The sequence below is a fragment of the Dreissena polymorpha genome, chromosome 14 (genome assembly GCF_020536995.1).
Source record: "Dreissena polymorpha isolate Duluth1 chromosome 14, UMN_Dpol_1.0, whole genome shotgun sequence".
Taxonomy (NCBI): domain Eukaryota; kingdom Metazoa; phylum Mollusca; class Bivalvia; order Myida; family Dreissenidae; genus Dreissena; species Dreissena polymorpha.
The window spans coordinates 42,320,530-42,341,884 of NC_068368.1; the positions used below are offsets into that span (position 1 = coordinate 42,320,530).

The 21,355-nt window shown below is 37.8% G+C and overlaps 1 protein-coding gene across 1 annotated transcript in view; it reads right to left on the reverse strand.

Annotated features, from left to right (window-relative positions):
• Positions 1–21,355, reverse strand: part of LOC127858455 (NPC intracellular cholesterol transporter 1-like) — a 51,265-nt gene that overhangs the window by 24,244 nt on the left and 5,666 nt on the right. Inside the window, exons 2-12 of the mRNA XM_052395630.1 lie at positions 17,326–17,515; positions 13,959–14,276; positions 13,143–13,367; positions 12,511–12,613; positions 9,751–9,883; positions 9,061–9,290; positions 6,501–6,601; positions 5,846–6,006; positions 5,376–5,573; positions 3,776–3,872; positions 2,012–3,047 (exon numbers count right to left, since the gene is read on the reverse strand). Coding sequence (XP_052251590.1) covers positions 2,012–3,047; positions 3,776–3,872; positions 5,376–5,573; positions 5,846–6,006; positions 6,501–6,601; positions 9,061–9,290; positions 9,751–9,883; positions 12,511–12,613; positions 13,143–13,367; positions 13,959–14,276; positions 17,326–17,515 — 2,792 coding nt within the window. The remainder of the gene's footprint in view (positions 1–2,011; positions 3,048–3,775; positions 3,873–5,375; positions 5,574–5,845; positions 6,007–6,500; positions 6,602–9,060; positions 9,291–9,750; positions 9,884–12,510; positions 12,614–13,142; positions 13,368–13,958; positions 14,277–17,325; positions 17,516–21,355) is intronic.

Below are 21,355 nucleotides of genomic sequence, written 5' to 3' on the forward strand. Positions count from 1 at the left end.
TGTCCGTAATTAGCCTGTGCAGACTGCAGTCTAGGCAGAAAGTGTAGTCCCTAATAAGCCTGTGCAGACTGCAGTCTATGCAGAAAGTGTTGTCCGTAATTAGCCTGTGCAGACTGCAGTCTAGGCAGAAAGTGTTGTCCGTAATTAGCCTGTGCAGACTGCAGTCTAGGCAGAAAGTGTTGTCCGTAATTAGCCTGTGCAGACTACAGTCTAGGCAGAAAGTGTAGTCCCTAATAAGCCTGTGCAGACTGCAGTCTAGGCAGAAAGTGTAGTCCCTAATAAGCCTGTGCAGACTGCAGTCTATGCAGAAAGTGTTGTCCGTAATTAGCCTGTGCAGACTGCAGTCTAGGCAGAAAGTGTAGTCCCTAATAAGCCTGTGCAGACTGCAGTCTAGGCAGAAAGTGTAGTCCCTAATAAGCCTGTGCAGACTGCAGTCTAGGCAGAAAGTGTTGTCCGTAATTAGCCTGTGCAGACTGCAGTCTAGGCAGAAAGTGTAGTCCCTAATAAGCCTGTGCAGACTGCAGTCTAGGCAGAAAGTGTAGTCCCTAATAAGCCTGTGCAGACTGCAGTCTATGCAGAAAGTGTTGTCCGTAATTAGCCTGTGCAGACTGCAGTCTAGGCAGAAAGTGTAGTCCCTAATAAGCCTGTGCAGACTACAGTCTAGGCAGAAAGTGTAGTCCCTAATAAGCCTGTGCAGACTGCAGTCTATGCAGAAAGTGTTGTCCGTAATTAGCCTGTGCAGACTGCAGTCTAGGCAGAAAGTGTAGTCCCTAATAAGCCTGTGCAGACTGCAGTCTAGGCAGAAAGTGTAGTCCCTAATAAGCCTGTGCAGACTGCAGTCTAGGCAGAAAGTGTTGTACGTAATTAGCCTGTGCAGACTACAGTCTAGGCAGAAAGTGTAGTCCCTAATTAGCCTGTGCAGACTGCAGTCTATGCAGAAAGTGTTGTCCATAATTAGCCTGTGCAGACTGCAGTCTAGGCAGAAAGTGTAGTCCCTAATAAGCCTATGCAGACTGCAGTCTAGGCAGAAAGTGTAGTCCCTAATAAGCCTGTGCAGACTGCAGTCTAGGCAGAAAGTGTAGTCCCTAATAAGCCTGTGCAGACTGCAGTCTATGCAGAAAGTGTTGTCCCTAATAAGCCTATGCAGACTGCAGTCTAGGCAGAAAGTGTAGTCCCTAATAAGCCTATGCAGACTGCAGTCTATGCAGAAAGTGTAGTCCCTAATAAGCCTGTGCAGACTGCAGTCTAGGCAGAAAGTGTAGTCCCTAATAAGCCTGTGCAGACTGCAGTCTAGGCAGAAAGTGTTGTCCATAATTAGCCTGTGCAGACTACAGTCTAGGCAGAAAGTGTAGTCCCTAATAAGCCTATGCAGACTGCAGTCTAGGCAGAAAGTGTAGTCCCTAATAAGCCTGTGCAGACTACAGTCTAGGCAGAAAGTGTAGTCCCTAATAAGCCTGTGCAGACTGCAGTCTATGCAGAAAGTGTTGTCCGTAATTAGCCTGTGCAGACTGCAGTCTAGGCAGAAAGTGTAGTCCCTAATAAGCCTATGCAGACTGCAGTCTATGCAGAAAGTGTAGTCCCTAATAAGCCTGTGCAGACTGCAGTCTAGGCAGAAAGTGTAGTCCCTAATAAGCCTGTGCAGACTGCAGTCTAGGCAGAAAGTGTTGTCCGTAGTTAGCCTGTGCAGACTACAGTCTAGGCAGAAAGTGTAGTCCCTAATAAGCCTATGCAGACTGCAGTCTAGGCAGAAAGTGTAGTCCCTAATAAGCCTGTGCAGACTGCAGTCTATGCAGAAAGTGTAGTCCCTAATAAGCCTGTGCAGACTGCAGTCTAGGCAGAAAGTGTTGTCCGTAATTAGCCTATGCAGACTGCAGTCTAGGCAGAAAGTGTAGTCCCTAATAAGCCTATGCAGACTGCAGTCTATGCAGAAAGTGTAGTCCCTAATAAGCCTGTGCAGACTGAATTTAGAACAGTTTTCCCAGAAAGAGGTTCCAATATTGAAGGTGCTCACCCAAAGTGCGCATCAAAGTAGTCCTTCTGTGTCCTAGCCGTACTCTGTGGGGCTGACCACAACTTGACAGGATCAGTGGTGACCTGCATCCGAATAATGCCGCCAGCTAGCGACCCAAACACGATAATGGTCACCAGCAACACTATGTGCCAATATCGAGCGCAAAAAGTACCCCACACAGTAAAGAGACGGCACAGTATTTCTTCCGCCCTGGCGCCAAGTTTTTCAAAAGTACCGATGTCAGATGGTGAGACCAATGTCCTCACCATGTTGGCTTGACTTGAAAAGGAATCATTTTCAACATTGTCAAAATTATACGATTTCTTTCCAAAAGCTTTCTCTTTGATTATTGCGTAGCAAACTATGTAGCTACTGAACACAATAACAAACGCCGTAAATACACATCCCATGATGAAGGATACAGCATCGATTCCAGCGATTTTCCAAGGTTTTTTCTGTGCCGGGGGTGGTGGGCGAACAGCGCAGCTCTGTTGACAGTCCTGGCAAGAACATGCCAGGGTGTCATTAGACAGCGACTCATTGCAAGGAACATTGGACATGTTGAGAGGCTGGTAGGTCTGATTGGGAGTTGCATAGGAGTCCGTGATAATGTAGTTGATGGGGAAAGGAGCCTGTCCGTTGCCTGTGGTGCCCATGAAAGCAAGCCATAGGGACGGGTTACAGTCCTTGGCGGGTCTCCCACAGAGGATAGACATGGCCTTGTCATTGGATGACGGCATCTGGACGTCCTTGCAAGACGTGTACACGTCACTGGCAAACTTTGGCGTTATCAAGTAGCCTATGCTCGGAATGGCGCCTTCCCCCGTACAGTTATCTCGTCCGTCCGGACACTTGTCTGTCATGTTAGCAATGATGTACTGGTAGTGGTTGGGGCTGCACGTCATCTGACAGATCTGATTGAGGAAATTGTGGTAGCATGCCGGGCAACGCTGCAGCAAGTTATTGGGGACACCGAGACTGGCCTGCATCGTGAGGATCTGGTCTGGGCTGCAGCATGTGTACGTTGAGTTGACTCCTGCAAAGAAATGATCAGCTTATGGGTCTCATTCTAGGATAACTGGTGTTAATGCATGTATGCAAATTGTCATCCCAGATTAGCCTTTGCAGTCCACACAGGCCAATCAGGGACGACACTTTCTGCCTTGACTGGACTTTTGTATAAAAGTGACTTCCTCCAAATGAAAAAATTCATAATAGTGGAAAGTGTCGATCTTGATTAACCTATGCAGACTAGAGAGGCTGATGTGGGATGACACTTTCCAGGTTCTTATAGATCTTATAGCATTCTTTACATAAACTTTTTATTCTTCTCTATCAACAAAGAATAAATAATCACAGTTAAACAGCCCATTAAACCATGCAGAAAGATGTTCTGATCCTTTAGGCTTAATTGTAAAATAGACACATTTTATTGTCATATCAAGTTAACTCAAGACACCTTTTAATAATCTTTGTGTGATGGAAATTCACTATACTGTCTTTCAGATTGTTTGGTAATTATTATGACCTTAATAGTTATCTACTTATATTTAAAATATGTCAAAGTGCATTTAAGTAAAAGATGTTATACCCTAACAAATGTACCTCCCAATTGTAGAAAAGGAGACATAACTCACTATTGCAGCACAGGGAAAATAACCAACCATAGTCAAGGGGACACAACCATCGTAGACAAAGGGACATACTTACTAGTGCAGCATTGGGGACACAACTTAGCGATGCAACAAAGGGGAAATAACTCACCATTGTAGAGAAGGGGACAGAACTTCTTTATAACATCCAGTGCTGTGGCATTTGTAAGCTTCTGAGGAGTGCGTGTTTTGTCTGTAACAGCACAGTTCTGCAAGAAGAAAGAAAGGAACATTCATTTTGTAATTCTAATAATTATTATTATTTTACTATAATTTTTAGGGATGGCATAAAATTTCAAAATTGCTATTCGAATTTTGCGATATTTATTAAATCAAATATTTGAATATGCTCATGACGAGTACAAATTCTTTGTAATTTCTGGGAAGGACATCTTTTTCCATTATTTAGTACGAAATTTCTAACATCATCTTGTATATAAATGTAAATTTACAAATTGTTCTTTCAAATTAATGGATTAAACGCAGAACTCTACAATCATCTGAACCAATATTATTGCACTTGTCATTAAAAGGTTTTAAAAAGCCAAACATTTTTATTACAGATGTCAACGAATATTCAGATTTCCAGAAACTGGGTTAGTATTCAGATAGCAGTAAAGTATTTGCAAATGCGTATAAAAAAAATTACAAAAAAATTGAACATATTAACTTTTTTTACATTATGTATGCTAATGCCATGTTTTGCTATATATTGATTAAATCGACACAGGTTATAGGCCACTGCAGCTGGTCTCACCTGATACCAGCACATGTCATAAACATGCTGAATTGATATGCGATTAATAAACTAATAACAGATTGTGCTTTCAAACACCTGTTGCCTTCAAATGACTGTAAAACTAACAAAATTTTACATCTATCATGCTTATTGGAAATAATTGGTTATCTATGAATTTAAAACGTCAATTATCAATGTTTCAAGAAATCAAATATATTCATCAATTCGATTGTTAACAAGTTACTTATTGGAACAACTTAATATATTATCTTTTTTAAACATTTTGAATGAAAATATTACTTGTATTTCAATAAGTTTTCTTACCTTTCTTCTATCTTCTTATATTTATTTTAATCTTAAGGTAAAGCAATATATGTCGCCTACTGGCTCCACCATTGTAAGATTTTTTAAATTTATTTGTTGCCATAGCAACCAGAATTCTTGAAGTAGGAACAAAATAAAATGGCGTGCACAATCTCCATTTTGCCATATGTCCATGTTTCATGTTTCATAAAAAAATATGAAGAACTTTTAAAGTTATCGCAGGATCCAGAAAAGTGTGACAGACAGACTGACGGACTGACAGACTTAAAGACACACAGAGCGCAAACCATAAGTCTCCTCCGGTGAAACTGGTAGGGGACAATAAAGCAATATACAGATTCAAAATCAATATTCTGACTAAGTTCAATCAAGATGGAGTCATAAATATGGTCTATAGAATTGTAACAAGATTTTTCTTAGATTTGACTGATTGACTGATATTTTTTGAAGGCATGTGACTCAGATTGACATTCTGCCTATATACTGTCCAGATTAACATTCTTACCAAGTTTCATCAAGATTGGATGAAAGATGTGGCTACAAATGTATGACCCTCACCACATGACCGATGCCGGACCTAGTGTGATCACAATAACTCACCTTGAGCACTTATTGCTGAGTTTAGCTACACAAGTCTCTGGACACTCACCAATGAGCCGCCGTTCCATCCTTTGCCACACTGCCCGTACCACACACACTGTCCTGTCACTGCCGGTGGGTCATCCTCCACTAACTCTGTCTCATCATCAACCACTGCATAACTGGGTCCCTCTTGGTTCACTACCGGTAATCTCCGCTCAGCAACTGATACCATGACATGGTCCGCATGGCCCCGAAGAAGGTTCGCCTGTGGATCATTAATGCGCATTAACATTACAGACCAGATGGTACTAACTGAGGATTCTTAAGCAGGCCCTTATGACCCTTGCACCAGAAATTCTTTTAGCTACTCAGTTAATGAAGTCTGTAACATCAAACAGCTCTATTGATAACTTGTTAAGTATCATGCAAATGCTAATAGTGCAGTTTTTTTCTTCAAATTATGACTTATAAATGCCATGAAAGGTAAATCATTTGATTATATCGAATGCAAATTTCATCCATTTGATAAAATTTCACCTGTCCGCTTGGCCGGTAGGTTAGGACCATGTCTGGGTTAATGTACGTTGACAGGTAGGACACAAAGGCATTCTTCCAGGCCATGATTTGGGAAGGGTCCTTTGTAAAGCTGTCCAGCACAAATGTGAGAACAAGCCGACTGGCAGAGTGGTAGTCAGTACCTGGAAATCACAAAACACCAGCATCATAAAAAAATCATCTGAATACACTTGCACTACTAGCATCATCATCACAAAGACTATTGATTAAATCTCAGGCAACAGTATACCAATTTAATTCATCATAACCATAATTCCTCCTTCATCATGATGACCATAATTCCTCCTTCATCATCATGACCATAATACATCCTTTATCATAATAAAATAATAATTACTGTTATCATCATCAGCATCATTATCATCATCATCATCATCCTCATCATCATCACAAACACCATCATCATCACCACTATCACAATCATCACCACAACCATCACCATCTTCATCATCACCAACACCATCACAATCATCATCATCATCATCATCATCATCATCATCATCATCATCATCATCATCATCATCATCATCATCATCATCAACAACATCATCATCATCATCAATCCCACCAACACCACCACTAGTCATACCACACATATCTAAAAACACTTCTATACCATTATATCCTTCAAGGCTCATGAATGCAGGACTGTTTAGACCAAATGTCGTCAGACAAGACATGTTGAGCTTCGTTGTGTCTCTAGCCAACTGTGGGGAACTGAAAAATATAATTAAATAAGTGACATTTAGTGACTTGTCAACAAAGAAGTTCATTCCAAAATTCTACTTGTATGCAAGTAATTATCCACATTGTGTCTGGTAGTTGTGGTAAGTTAAGAATATTTTGGCAAACATTTTGATAGTTAATTCTAAATATAAAGAAAATGCAGACGTTCCTAAACTTTAAATTTGTTCAAAATGTTATCTGAAAAAACTGACAAATGAAAAGAAAAAATTTTCTATAGGCTGAACATGAGACATTCAAACAAAAATGTGTGACCAATCTTTGGATAAATCTGGGTTTCCAAAAGACGTTATATGTACCTGATTGACAAACAAGTCTTGATTGTCCAGTAAATACACACGTACCTCAGTGTGATTGTGATTAAGTAAAGAGACTTACATAAAGTAACTTTTTGGGACACAATTCAATTAGCGGTAGTGTAATTTGGCAAACAACAACCTGACTCACTTAACTTTAATTGTAACTAGTAAGTTTAACATTACCGCCTTTTTTACCGGCATGAAAAGTGTCTACCTCTACATGCCATATGTCCATCAAATTCTTTTCCATAATAATGTGTGAACAATATCTTCAAAAGTCAAGGATCAATGCTGACCAATGTACATAACATAACGCTTTAAATACAGCCTAACTAATTACTACTAATTAGTTTTTAATTGATAGAAAATGTCATCACATATGTTTTCCTTGAAATCTGCAAATATCTCAGCACTGCAATTTTTTTATTCTGCTTTTCATAAGCCCATGTTTAAACAATTGTGTACATGCAACATAATTTGCATGCAAGGAAAAGGGATTTTGCATTTGTACTGGTCCGAAGACAAGTTGACAGAAAACAAAAGCTGTCAGAAGACAGCGCTCAACTATTCAAGTGCTTGACAGTATAATGTAACCCATCATGGAAAGGGGGGGTTATAATGTGGGTGTGTGGTCATTTATAGATGATATTTCAAAAATAAGGAAAATCAAAATATATACTTATTTTTTTTTTTGGGGGGGGGGGGGGGGGAGGATTCTGGGGTGGGGCATGGGGGATGGTTTGGGTGGAGTGCATTGTGGCAGTGGTCATTCTGTGCCAGATTGCTGGTGGGCCAATGGCCCATCAGCCATAAATTTAGTGGGCCATTTAAAGATTTTGTAGGGGCCAACTGATTGCAGGATTTATGATCACTACCAGCTGCATGTCTATTTAGAGTACTTGTCCGAAAATTCGAACAGCAGTTAACAAACATGTTACTTTTACTTTGCTTTTTACACATGTCACAAAACATTAAATTATTTTTGTCATCGTCAGACAACCACGTAAATTTCTCTAACCAACCTTTCTGGAATTTACGATCATCTACATTTTCCGAAGGTTTCATTTGTTTGCTTGAACCAGCAGACAATATAGGCCTACTCGCTTCGGCCGAGGCATCTGCTGTTTTGCCACCTTCCTAATCAGATGTCCTTTCACTTTCCCTTGTTTTTTTGTTTTTAACAAATGTAGAAGAGTTCGTCCCTCGCTGCTCTCCTTTTCTGCTTTAGGCTTTGACATGTTTAAACACTTTATTTTTTATTAAAAACGTTTGAAAATTGCAACAAAATATGTTGACAAACGTTTTCAACAGTTTCTGATGACAAATACACAGTTTGTTGACAAGTGACATCTATCAACCAATGGAAGTGCAGGATACAACACAGTGCTCCCGCGGTAGCCAAGCAACGGTTATTTTCCACCTACATTTCGACGCAGCAGACCAGTCTTTAGAATTCGCAATACGATTCTGTCGCTTTGTTTTTATAATTAAACCTCCCACTCATATAATTTTTAATGCACCAATTATATTATGTATGCGCCCGAATGGCCCACTGATATTATTTAGAATGTGCCCATTAATATTTCGATGCGGGAATCCCGCAATGGCGCTGCCCAGAATGAACACTGATTGTGGTATGTCAGGTAAGTGTTGTTTTGTCAAAGTATGAATCAAATGTGATCATAAATAAAGAAGTTATGGCAGTTTAAGCAAAATGTTTAATTATCTAAGTATAAAAGGGGCCACAATTCTGTCAAAATGCTTGATACAGTTGTCTGCTCTTGTTTATAGATTGGGGTCATGTTGGTAAAGAAGTATAAAAAATATAAAAGCAATATGTCAAAGGACAAAGGAAATATTTGGGGTAGTATGCAAACTTTAACATCTGCTTGCTAACGCTAACGGAAACCGCAACGCCGACGCCAGGGTGAGTAGGATAGCTCCACTATATATATTTCATATATAATAGTCGAGCTAAAAATGGACTTTTCCAATGGTGAATATTCGTGTTAGAAGAGTGGTGCATAGGAATTCAACACCCCTGTTAATTTAAGAGAAAGTGATAAAAATAGCAATAAGATTCTAATGACATTGACCATTTATATAATATGATTATCTTAAGCAAACACCTACTGAACACATGACAAGAAGTGGTCCAGGTAATCTCCTTCTAGGAAGAACCCAAAATCATCGTAAGCGACCTTGTCAATGTTAGTGTTGTTATTCTGGTAATATTGCGCAATACTCTCCACAATGCAGGCCTGGCTTGACGGACGCTTGGAACATATGTCAGCCAGCGTGACTTGGTGCATCACACCAATGTGCGCTTCCAGATTTGTGATATTTTGTTGTAGTTGCAACACCTGAGAAAAATTAGATTTTGAATGATTTGTTCTTTCTTTAAGTAATTTTGATTTTCATTTCACAAAAACTCCATTTGCAAATAAAACAACAAAGAAATACCAATGACATCGCTCGTTACAAAAATGCCTAGGCAGAATCTACCAGAGTAATATGTGGAGAGGTTTCGCAGGCCGCGGATATTTTGTGCCACTTATGAAATACGTCCTTGGAATCGGTTGTACCCACTCCCCAATTTTTTATACGAATTTATGCCAATCTCAGAAATGACCCTCGGACAACCCGATCTGCGGAAATCCGCGGAAAAATAACACCCCTGAATATTTTAGTAATTGAAGCTCATTTAAAGTATTTATATTTTAGTTATGTTGTCTAGTATCTGGACCTTTGCTTTAATATGCTCCTTTAAATGTTTTGAGGACTCTATGTGTATGTAACCCATTATCAATGACTTGTACTGACCTGATGTAGGAAGTTCTTGTCAAATACCGAGGCAAACATTACACTGGTGGTCAATGGTGGAGCTAGTGTGTGATCTATGGGTGACTTGTTAACACGCTCGATTATGACCTCCGCCAATGTGTAGTGTCCAGCCCTTAAATAGAAGCATCACAGAAGTGTTGCAGGCCTTTTTTCTTACCTTTTCGCGATAAAAGAAGCCCGCTGCAATTGGGAATTTTGTGTCCATCATATTTGGTGAATACCAAATAAAACAACGGTTTCGGTATGAATTTTAATCCCACAAATTATGTGTCATCTAATATTAATTGACTTTAAAGAAGGAACATTAAAGAAAATTAATGTAGAATTTTTTCCCTCTGGCTATTTTATAGAATTGTATTTTCTGCAAAAAATTGGGAAAATATCTACAATCTGGGAAAGAGTTAGCACACAAGAAGAAGTCCTCATTCTTACCAGTGTTTTTTAGCCTCACACAAGAAGAAGGCCTCATTCTTACCAGTGCTTCTTAGCCTATCACCACAAAAAAATGCAATGCAGAGAAGGTTTCTCCATTCTAAAATAAATGATATTCAGTTAAGAGCAAATTCATTTGTGATGAAATGAATCCATCCAATTTTAATTGGTTGTGAGCTAATAATGCACTGCTGGCCAAGGCTACATTCTCTCATTTATGTCAACCTAGCGACCAGGAGGTCACGAGTTCGTTCCCCATTGTGGGAGCGTTCTTTCAACAAAAAACTCGTAGACACCAATACTGGTTCTAGTCCCAGGAACCACGCTCAAAAGCGTTTCAAATAAGTAGTTAGTAATTTAAATGCAATCAAGCTTAAACAAAAATAGATTTAAACTAAAAATTCTCAAGCCTTTTTGAGCCGTATCTTCTGGTCCGTTTAACTGACCTATTCCTAAAGCAAAATATTTATAAAAACTCAAATTACATATAAAAATATTTCTAAAGTGTCTGATGATAATTGTATCTCAATTTTATTTTAATTACATCTAACAACTAACTTTAATTATTATATAACTTTGTTCTTATAATTTGAATTTATAAAGAGTTATAATAAATCAGTTATTCCTAAATCAGTGGACATTTTGCGTGAAAAAAAATCAACATCCCAAAATTAAATTTTTCTACAATCGACAAACAAGAGGGCCTGGAAGGCCCAAAGTCGCTCACCAGAGATAACAAGATATTATTGGGACAAATCTTCTGACCAAGTTTCACGAAAATCGGAAAATAAATGTGGCCTCTAGAGTGTTAACAAGGTTCTACTATAGCCATATTAGGAAAAATGCCCCGCCCCCTGGCAGCCATGTTTTTCGACCAACCCGCATCATTTTTTAACTCTTCCAAGATATTATCGGGATGAATCTTCTGACCAAGATTCATGAAGATCGGACAGTAAATGTGGCCTCTAGAGTGTTAACAAGATTTTACTATAGCCATATAAGGAAAAATGTTCCGCCCCTTGGAAGTCATTTTTTTCAAGCAAACATAATTATTTTCGAACTCATCCAAGATATCATTGAGACCAATCTTCTGACCAAATGTCATGAAGATTGGACAATAAATGTGGCCTCTAGAGTGTTAACAAGGTTTTACTATAGCCATATAAGGAAAATAGCACTGTGGTGGCCATGTTTTTCAACCAACCGGCATCATTTTTGATCTCGTCCAAGATATTACTGGGAGAAATCTTCTGACTGAGTTTCATGAAGATCGGACTATAAATGTGGCCTCTAGAGTGTTAATAAGATTTTACTATAGCCTTATATAGCCATATTAGGAAAAATGTCCCGCCTCTTGGGGGCCATGTTTCTCAAGCAAACGTAACCATTTTCGAACTCATCCAAGATATCATTAAGACAAATCTTCTGACCATAAATCATCATGATTGGACAATAAATGTGGCCTCTAGAGTGTTAACAAGGTATTACTAGAGCCATATAAGGAAAAATGCCCTGCCACCTGGCGGCCATGTTTTTCAACCAACCGGCATCATTTTCGAACTCGTCCAAGATATTATGTGAATGAATCTTCTGCCCAAGTTTCATGAAGATTGGACAATAAATTTGGCCTCTAGATAGTGTTAACAAGATTTTACTATAGCCATATAATGAAAAATGCCCTGCCCCTTGGCAGCCATGTTTTTCAAGCAAAGGTTACCATTTTCGAACTCATTCAAGATATCAGTGGGACTAATCTTCTGACCAAGTTTCATGAAGATCAGAAAATAAATGTGGCCTCTAGAGTGTTAACAAGGTTTTACTAAAGCCATATAAGGAAAAATGCCCCGGCCCCTGACGGCCATGTTTTTCAACCAACAGGCATCATTTTCGAACTCGTCCAAGATATTATTGGGATGAATCTTCTGACCAAGTTTTATGAATATCAGACAATAACTGTGGCCTCTAGAGTATTAACAAGATTTTACTATAGCCATATATTGCCATATAAGGAAAAATGCCCCGCCCCTTGGCAGCCATGTTTTTCAAGCAAACGTAACCATTTTCGAACTCATACAAGATATCATTGAAACCAATCTTCTGACCAAATTTTATGAAGATTGGACAATAAATGTGGACTCTAGAGAGTTAGCAAGGCAAATGTTGACGCCGCACAACAGACAACGGACGACGGACAAAAAGCGATCACAAAAGCTCACCATGAGCATGTTGTGCTCAGGTGAGCTAAAAAAGGCCTGATTCTACTAACAAACCCCAGCAGGTTGTAAGGGCTACATTCAAATAACATACCCCAGCAGGTTGTCCAGGTACTGCTGCCTGCTAGTTGGCCCCGCGACTGGAATGGCCGGGCATGTCTCCAGAACACAATCCTTGCAGGAACACTTATCAGTACCTGCAAAAATTGATTGTGCATAGAAAACCTAAGGCTTATTGAAACTCTCTCAAGACTATTTCCTGGGTAGAACCAGTAGTTGGCATCTTAGGGGGAACATTGAAAGAATTCTCCCACAGTGGGGATCAAACTTGTGACCTTCCAGTAGCTCGGAAGACACCAAATGTACTACACCATGGGGACCTCAACATACATATCATTTGGTGGCAAAACATCTGTGGCAGATGCAGTTACAAGGCAATTTATTTTATGGCAAGTTTAACATATGTGCATGAAAGTTTTTTTAACAACTTAGCTCCATATATGCAATTCTGAGAAAACCCTATTTTATATCAATTATGTCTTAAGGATTGATACCACAGTTCTTCGCGATTTCTTTGACAAGAGACTTTTTGCACAATAACATGGTCTTTGGAACATTAAAAAAACCAGTCAGCTTTAATTTAACTTCTGGAGGGAACTTCCTTAAATGAAGAAAATAGTTATCTATATTGATCATCTTTAATAACAGCAACAACTATAAAGCTACCAATTGCCGATGAAGAGCGGGTCAATGGCTGGTTGCAGCGGGTATTGGTCATATTCATGGGCTCAAGCATCTGTTTATCCGGGCTCTCCCAAGGCAGGTCTGACAGCTTGAAGGTGATCAGGAAGGGTGCCTGTCCGTTACCCACAGTCCCCAGGAACTCTAACCAGGTCTGTGTATCGCACATTGACGCTGGTCGACCACAGAAGATTTCCATGGACTTTGTACCTTTAATGTTATAACCCATTTGTGATAAAATATACAAACAGCATACAATTATGAAACATGGCCCTAGGTCAATTGATAAATAAATTAATCCCAGTGTTTTTTCACCATTTTGGGAATGGGAACAGGTCCCTTTGCATCGGGAAAATTCGCGTCCTTTTGACTAAATTTGGGTTATCAGTTTTGTTCATTTTTAGCTAACAAATAGTGTTAAGTAAGAATAAAAGTGATATTAATATTATATTCACAATAGTTTTACTTATATAGCTGGATTTGAGATTAATTAAATGTTTAGACTTATTGAAACAAAAATATATACTTTTTTCCATCGGGAATGGGTCCCCCTACTGGACCCAAAGTTGAAAGAAAAGACACACTGAATCCTGACGATATCCCAATATGCTATTAATCCCCAAGAATCAAATGTCATTTCTTGTTAACATGCCTTGCTAAATTTACGGAACTTTTCTTGTTGTTTTTTTGCATCTGGTATCTTGTTGATTAGAATATTTTGTGGACTAAAAAAAGCGTAGTATTTAATGAAAAGTTCTTCGAGTTGTGTGCTTTGTTATTCCACCGCATTAAGCTACCTACCAGGCATGATTGCTCCGGGCAGCTCCACATCCTTACAAGAGTCATAGACGCTGTTCGCGAAAGTATTGCTCATCAGGTAAACAACATGGGGAATGCCTTTGGGACCTGGGTTTTCACTCGCGCCCTGTGGGTACTCCCCGGACATGTTGGCCCAGATGAACTTGCTCTGGTGGGGAGAGCAAGTCAGCTGACAGATTTGGTTCAGGAAGTTGCGGTAACATGCGGGGCAGGTGCTGAGAATGTTCATGGGCACGCTAATACTCTCACGGAACGTGTACACCTGCTCCGGAGAGCAACACGTCAGGGTATTGTCATTCCCTGGAAATATACCATAACTGTTATATTTTGTGGCTGTTACATATGAAAAGACAAATAGTCACGTCAATCACTATTAAAGAAGGTGTGATATAATTTCAAGAGGAAACTCATGTTGTTTCTTCAAGGACTGAAGCTTGCTACATGCAATGGTCAACTATCTTGAATTGTAAATGAACTGATGAATCTATAAATAAACTGATGGATCTATAAATAAACTGATGCACAGATTCAGGTCTTGTTACAATGGGATGCGATTAGATGAATGGATGCAGATTACTGTTGTTTGTTATCCAACAAACTTGTAATTTACTTATGTTTGTGTTCAAGTATCACACATAAGGGTGTTTTCCCCTGAACAAATACATCAGTTTCAGGTATGTCAAGGATGCATGGATTCAGATTCCTTCACTGTTTTATCCCAGCAACTAGTCTTTTACTTTTATATTCAAATAGCATGGTGTTAAAATATCTTAAGTCAATTAGTGACATTATGTGAGGACAATTGATTAACAAGACTATTGCCAAGCAATATAGTCCCCTACCGGCTCCACCATTGTCAGAATTTCCACCATTGTCGGAATATTTTTTTTGTTGTTGCCATAGCAACCAGAATTTTAGACGTAGGAACAAAATGAAATGACGTGCATAATGTCCATATTGCCATCTATCCAGGTTTCAAGTTTCATGAAAAAATATTAAGAACTTTTTAAGTTATCGCAGGATCCAGAAAACCACCATTTTCAGCAGTATATTTAGTCCATTTGTTGCCATAGCAACCAGAATTTTGACGTAGGAACAAAATGAAATGATGTGCATAATGTCCATATTGCCATCTATCCAGGTTTCAAGTTTCATGAAAAAAATATTAGTAACTTGTAAAGTTATCGCATGATCCAATGTGACTGACTGACGGACTGACAGAGCGCAAACCATAAAATCCCCCCCCCCCCCCCCCCCCCCCCCCCCCGTAGGGAACAAAAAATGATACCCTTTGTGGTATTTCAATACATGCATAGATGCATATAACTGCTTTAAGACACACGCAAAATGAATTGTGTTTCTCAGAACCAGTCAAATCCTGCGATTAGTTACTTGACGTAATGGAAACACAACAGTTTTTCATTGGTTGAGATTAAGATTACTGATTTAAACCCATGTTTTGAATGTTAAGCGTAAGCGGGAACAATACACCCAGGTTTTTTTTCAACTTTTTGGGTAGATAGCCCATGGCTTTGGAATTGGGAATTTTATCGGCATTTTCAAGAAATTGGGAAAATAAATTCAGTAGCCTTCTTTGGTACAACCATATATATTGATATACAAATGTAACTCTGTATAATAATTCAAATTTAAAGATAAAAATAATATAAATCATTATTATGTACTTTGTTACATGTAATTGAAATAAAATTGTGATAAAATCATGATAAGACACTCCTAAAAAAAAACAAAAAAAAAAACTTTTTTTTTTTATTTGGGATTTTTTTTTCAAATTTTGGGAAAAACGTATACCTTTTGCAATTGGAAACATAGCCGTTATTCGACTATAACGCTTTTGACTAAGAAAAATGTTTGAAATATTGGTTCATTAACGGATACTCATCATTCCAAATATAAATATAAAGACACTGAACAAGTTTGAAAAGAATCGGATGAAAACTGTGGACTTAATTGCGTAAACAAGCCTTATTTCACAATTTTCTCAAATTCAAGGGGGGATAATTCTGGACTTTTTACTCTGATGTAACCCATTTTCAATAGGGTTCAAGTCCTCATTAATATAAAGACACTGAACAAGTTTGAAAAGAATCGCATGAAAACTGTGGACTTTATCGCGTTAACAAGAAAAAGTCTAACGCACGCACACACGCACGCACGGACGGACGACGGAAACCACGCCATGAGATAAGCTCTTCAGGCCTTCGGCCAGTACAGCTAAAAATTACTAAAGCGCTTTTGTTGCGCTTATCAACATGAAAGGCTGCATGGCGCAGTGGTAGCTCATTGACTTATGCTTCCAGAAGACTCGATTTTTAATCAGTTAAGACTATTAAAATCAGTATGCATCTTTTAGCAAACATATTTAATGACATTTTCAAGAATACAAAAATATGTAAATAAATCCCTTTAACCCTTTACCATTAAGATATGTATTTTAACGCATTTGTAGTCCCTTAGAACGTAAGATTTAATTAAATAACTTTCTTACTAGATTCAAGTTTTAAAGGCTTCATTTCCAACCCTTAGTTCCTGATTAGCAGCAAACAGCATAAAACCTGAACAGACTGTGAGTTACTGGCAGGTTGTTCTGGTTTTATGCTGGTTGCAAAAGCCATTTTCACTTCGCATCTTTTGGGGAAGAGAGTTAAAAGAAGAAGGGCCAAATAATCACAACATTACACTACATTATAGTTTCATTGTACAAATGTAGAATGCCTAAACTTGTGTTTATTTTGTTTACATAATCGCTTTAAGTCACATAATAATGGATTCATGTTTAAAGTAGGTCAATGATAATCACTTGTCTTTTCAAGTGGAGTCATTTCCCATAAACACTTATTATGTCAATCACTTCATCTTTGCAGCTTGGTTCAACTAAAAAGTACCAAAGTTCAGTTGCTCACGAATGGTTGTTTATAAGAATTTCAGTTTGCATACACTGGTTTATTTCTTGGTTGATCAAGAAACATCTGCACTGATCTACACATTACCAAACGTTACCAACCAATATTATATTTCCAGATACAAACTTCAGAATCTCACAACTTCAGAAAAACAATGCTTTTTTTAAAAATAATTTACCATCTATTGGTGCAATTTTAATGAGGAACATTTCACAAGGTTATTCCAGATCAGACCAGATCAGACTACATTATTAACACCCAAGGATACAAGACATATAATACAGGCAATATAACTAATGCAAGTTCTACAATAAAAAAAAAACTTAAATAAAGTTTATTTTTCATTACCTGTACATGCATTTAGATTTAACTTTTTTTAAATACCTTCAAGCTAGGCTGAAATAAGTGTAGCAAAAAAGACCTACCATTATAGATTTCTGGACAATAGTCCCTCAAGATCTGCAGAGCCTTCTGGTCAGTGAGCTTATGGGGGTTGACCTTTGACCCGGTTGCTGGGCAATTGAGACGCCCACCGTTGAATCCCGGGCCACACTGCCCGTACCACACACAATGCCCATGGGAATGTCCAGGTTGATCTGGCTGCTCAAGGAAACCCTGCAATATACATGTAGTGTGTTGTAGGATTTAACATAATTATGTAAACTGCAATTTATTTTCCCAAATTGGGAAAGGTACCTGTTCTGCACAAATTGGAAAAAAAGCAGGAAAAACCCTGTAGTTGGGAAAATTTGCTTTGTGTAATCTTCAGCTTGGGAATCATGGGTCTTTGTATTTGCTTGGAACTTTGTTGCACAAACCCATCTTAATATTCTTTTAAATGCCTTTTGGATGAAAAGTTCATTTTCAGTGCTCATTTTATCTGTTTACTTGCAGATAATGCGCTTTGAAAGAAAACTTATTTAACTTTTCTTCCTTTTGGGAATTCTTTGGACAGCAACTGAGACTTTTGTAATTTTTACTGAAATTGCTGGTATAGGAATCATATATCCAATTGGCATTTTGCCTGTAAGTAGCCAAGCAAACTATCAAACTGTACTTATTGTAGGTGATTACCAGAAAAATATATTTGTTATGAAAATTGCTCACAAATATTGATGAAACAATATTAAGTTTTATTAAATTGATTTTTGGCTTATCTACATCTTGTAATACATGGGATTGTTTATATATCAACAAGCATTGACTTCAATATTGGACAACCTTTTTGCTCTGGTATTTTTTACAGTGTTATAGTGATGTAGTTTTTCCTCTTTTAAACACTTGAAACCTGGGTTCAGTTCACAGAATAGTATACATTAATGCTACAACGTCCCAGGCATATTTTGGGATTATGCAAAAGAATTTGCTGTTCACTAATACTACTTAACCCATTTATGCCGAGCGTCTACAAAAAAGGCCTTGGCAAACAGCGTAGACCCAGATGAGACGCCGCATGATGCGGCGTCTCATCAGGGTCTGCGCTGTTTGCTTAAAGGAATTTCTGTAAGATATATTCTAAATATAGAAATAAATATACTAGACATCTCATATTTTGGAAATAAATTGATCCAATTTAGAAGGATGGGAGAGTCAACTAGGCATAAATTGGTTAATATTCTAGTCATAAACACTTTTTTTCTCTAATATTCTGCACATATTTTTACGCCAACTTCATGTCTGATTTGTGTACTGGTACATTAATGCGAATTAAGAATTAAGTGATATATAAAAACAGTTTGGGGATGTAAATTAGCGTATGTCCTCTCAGCACAAAAGCATTCAAGAGCGTTACAAGCGGAATCATGGAAAAATGAGTTTCCAATCCTCAAGTTTAGTATACTGGTATATGAATTGAGATAACTGGAGAAAATTGTTTAGCAATAACCAGTTACAGTGCATTTGCTATAAATTAAGTTTCTCTATTTCATACCTGAAATTGAAAAACATAAGACATAAACTTAGCATTATAATTCAAATTTAATTAGTAATTAAATTACAGTTTGAAATGCTAGATTTTTTATTTTGCTGGAAATAAACAAATTATTAAGATAGAAGTATTCATCATGCAGCATAAGCTTTGTCATATCATAGAAACACCATTTTAAAACCCTGCTATCTCTGGGATGAGGAAAATTGTCGCATGATTGTGCACTGAGGAGTTGGCTGTCCTAAAATTATATTGGCTATGTATATAATCACACCATACCATTTACAGATGCAACTGCACAAGATATTACATAAGGAAAATCACAAGCTTAGTGTCATCCAATTGCAAGCTACCACAAAGTGGCAACACTCTACCCTTTTATCAGATGGTTTATCAGCCAAAGAGGCAACACTCTACCCTTTTATCAGCAGGTTGATCAGACAATCAACTTTAGAAAGATCTTTAATCGGATGTAAGCCTGATATACATGAGCGATACACATGTAAAAGGCTGTAACTTGTGGTATGATACATGTATATCAGGTGATGAAATGTAACAACATCAAAGTCCAAGTAAACAGTTACAACATAAAAATGTTTGATACCGTGTTACTTACTGTATAACATGTTTTGTCCTTTTATGGAACAATTGTTCAAAGTTGAAATGTCAGTAACCGAAGATACAAACAAATAACATTAAAAAGTTGCACATTGTCATTTAAGTGACATGACTTGATAACACGCGATAGGTTACATAAAATATTTTCATACATTAATGTAAAATTGACAAAATAATAAACAAACAAAACTTGTGGTGTTAAAGACATTGTATCACCAGCAACGTAAATTTTATATGAAAAGCTTATTGCAACCTGAATTTTAAGCATGATGTTTGTGTATTGATTACAGAACACAATAAATTATTTTTCTATTTTATGGGAAACAAGAGTGCCAAACTTCACAAGATAAGCCCGTTTGAAGGTTTTGGACAACATCTAGACACAACTTCTGACCAAATTTGGTGAAGATCGGATGAAAACTACTTCATTTAGAGAGCGGACATCATGTTTAATGCTTGAAATGCACTAAGTGACCTAGTTTTTGACCCTGCATGACCCATATTTGAACTTGACCAAGATATCATTAAAACACAACTTCTGACCAAATGTGGTGAAGATTGGAAGAAAACTACTTCAATAAGAGAGCGGACACCATGCTAAATCCTTGAAATGCACTTAGTGACCCCTTGACCTAGTTTTTGACCCAGCATGACCCATATACGACTTGACCTAGATATTGTCTCAATACAACTTCTGACCAAGTTTGTTGAAGATCGGATGAAAACAATTTGAATTAGAGAGCGGACATTGCTGTGAACGCCGCCCGCCAAGAGTGATCTTATAATGCGTCCGGTTTCGAAAACGGGCGTATAAAAAAAACAACATTTCCTAATTGCTGTTCAAAATGATCCCAATAATGAAACAACTCTTTTTTCGGCGTAAGCTGTATTAAGCCAGCTTTTCACCCTGACTTGACCTTTGTAAGTCTCCAATAATACTAAAATAAAATTTCCCGCGGCTAGGTACGAATGAATACACTTCATTTATTCAATTGGCTGATTTGAGTATAACACCAGAACATTGGAAACATATCCGCGTCTTTGTAACACTGTTTTACTGCATGAAACAATTTTATCTCTAATGAAAAGGCTCAATAGATAGAACAGTTTTACAATCTATTTTCGAAATAAATACAGTTTGTGCGTTCACCTTTTATTTTCAGAGAATTACCAGCGCAAAAGCGTTTATACTAAAGGCTATGTTGTCATATTTAGAACTTACTTGCATTGCATTTCAACCCGCGAGGTTTCGGGTCAATTCGCGGCCATTTGTGAAAGTCAGAGTTTATATACAGTTCATCACCGGAGTTCGCAGAAGGGGTTGCGATCATTCAACACCGGTCTTACGACAATACCATAGTGACTGTAATGCATTGCATTCTAATCCGCAAGGTATCAAGGTCAGTTTGCGGTCAGTTGCAGAAATCTTTATATAAACGCCGTCTCATAAACTTTGTGCACTTGAAGTCTGTTTTGATCAGATAGATACTAAATAAAGATATTCGGCGATATTATTGTGGTATGTCAATCATCGATTTTTAATATGGTTTCAACATTTGCATGATAAGGACCAATTTTGATAAAATTAATTAGAAATTTTTATCCATTTAGACCAGTTTATTAAGCATGAGCACAATAATTCACTATACTATAATTATGCAATTAAATAAGATTCGAGTATTGCCGGCTGACCTATATGCACTCGTTTATTTTCATGTTTCTTGTGTTTTTCTATTCTGTAAATATAGATATCTGAGTAATAATATCACATAAAGCAAAATAAGACACGAAATCTGGCGCAACACCCCGTAATTGATTTGCTTATGATGTAGCTAAGAACTGCGCAGAAAAAAGGCATCCGCTACTTTTTATCTCATAGAGATAACTTTTGATCGTTCATAAACATCGAC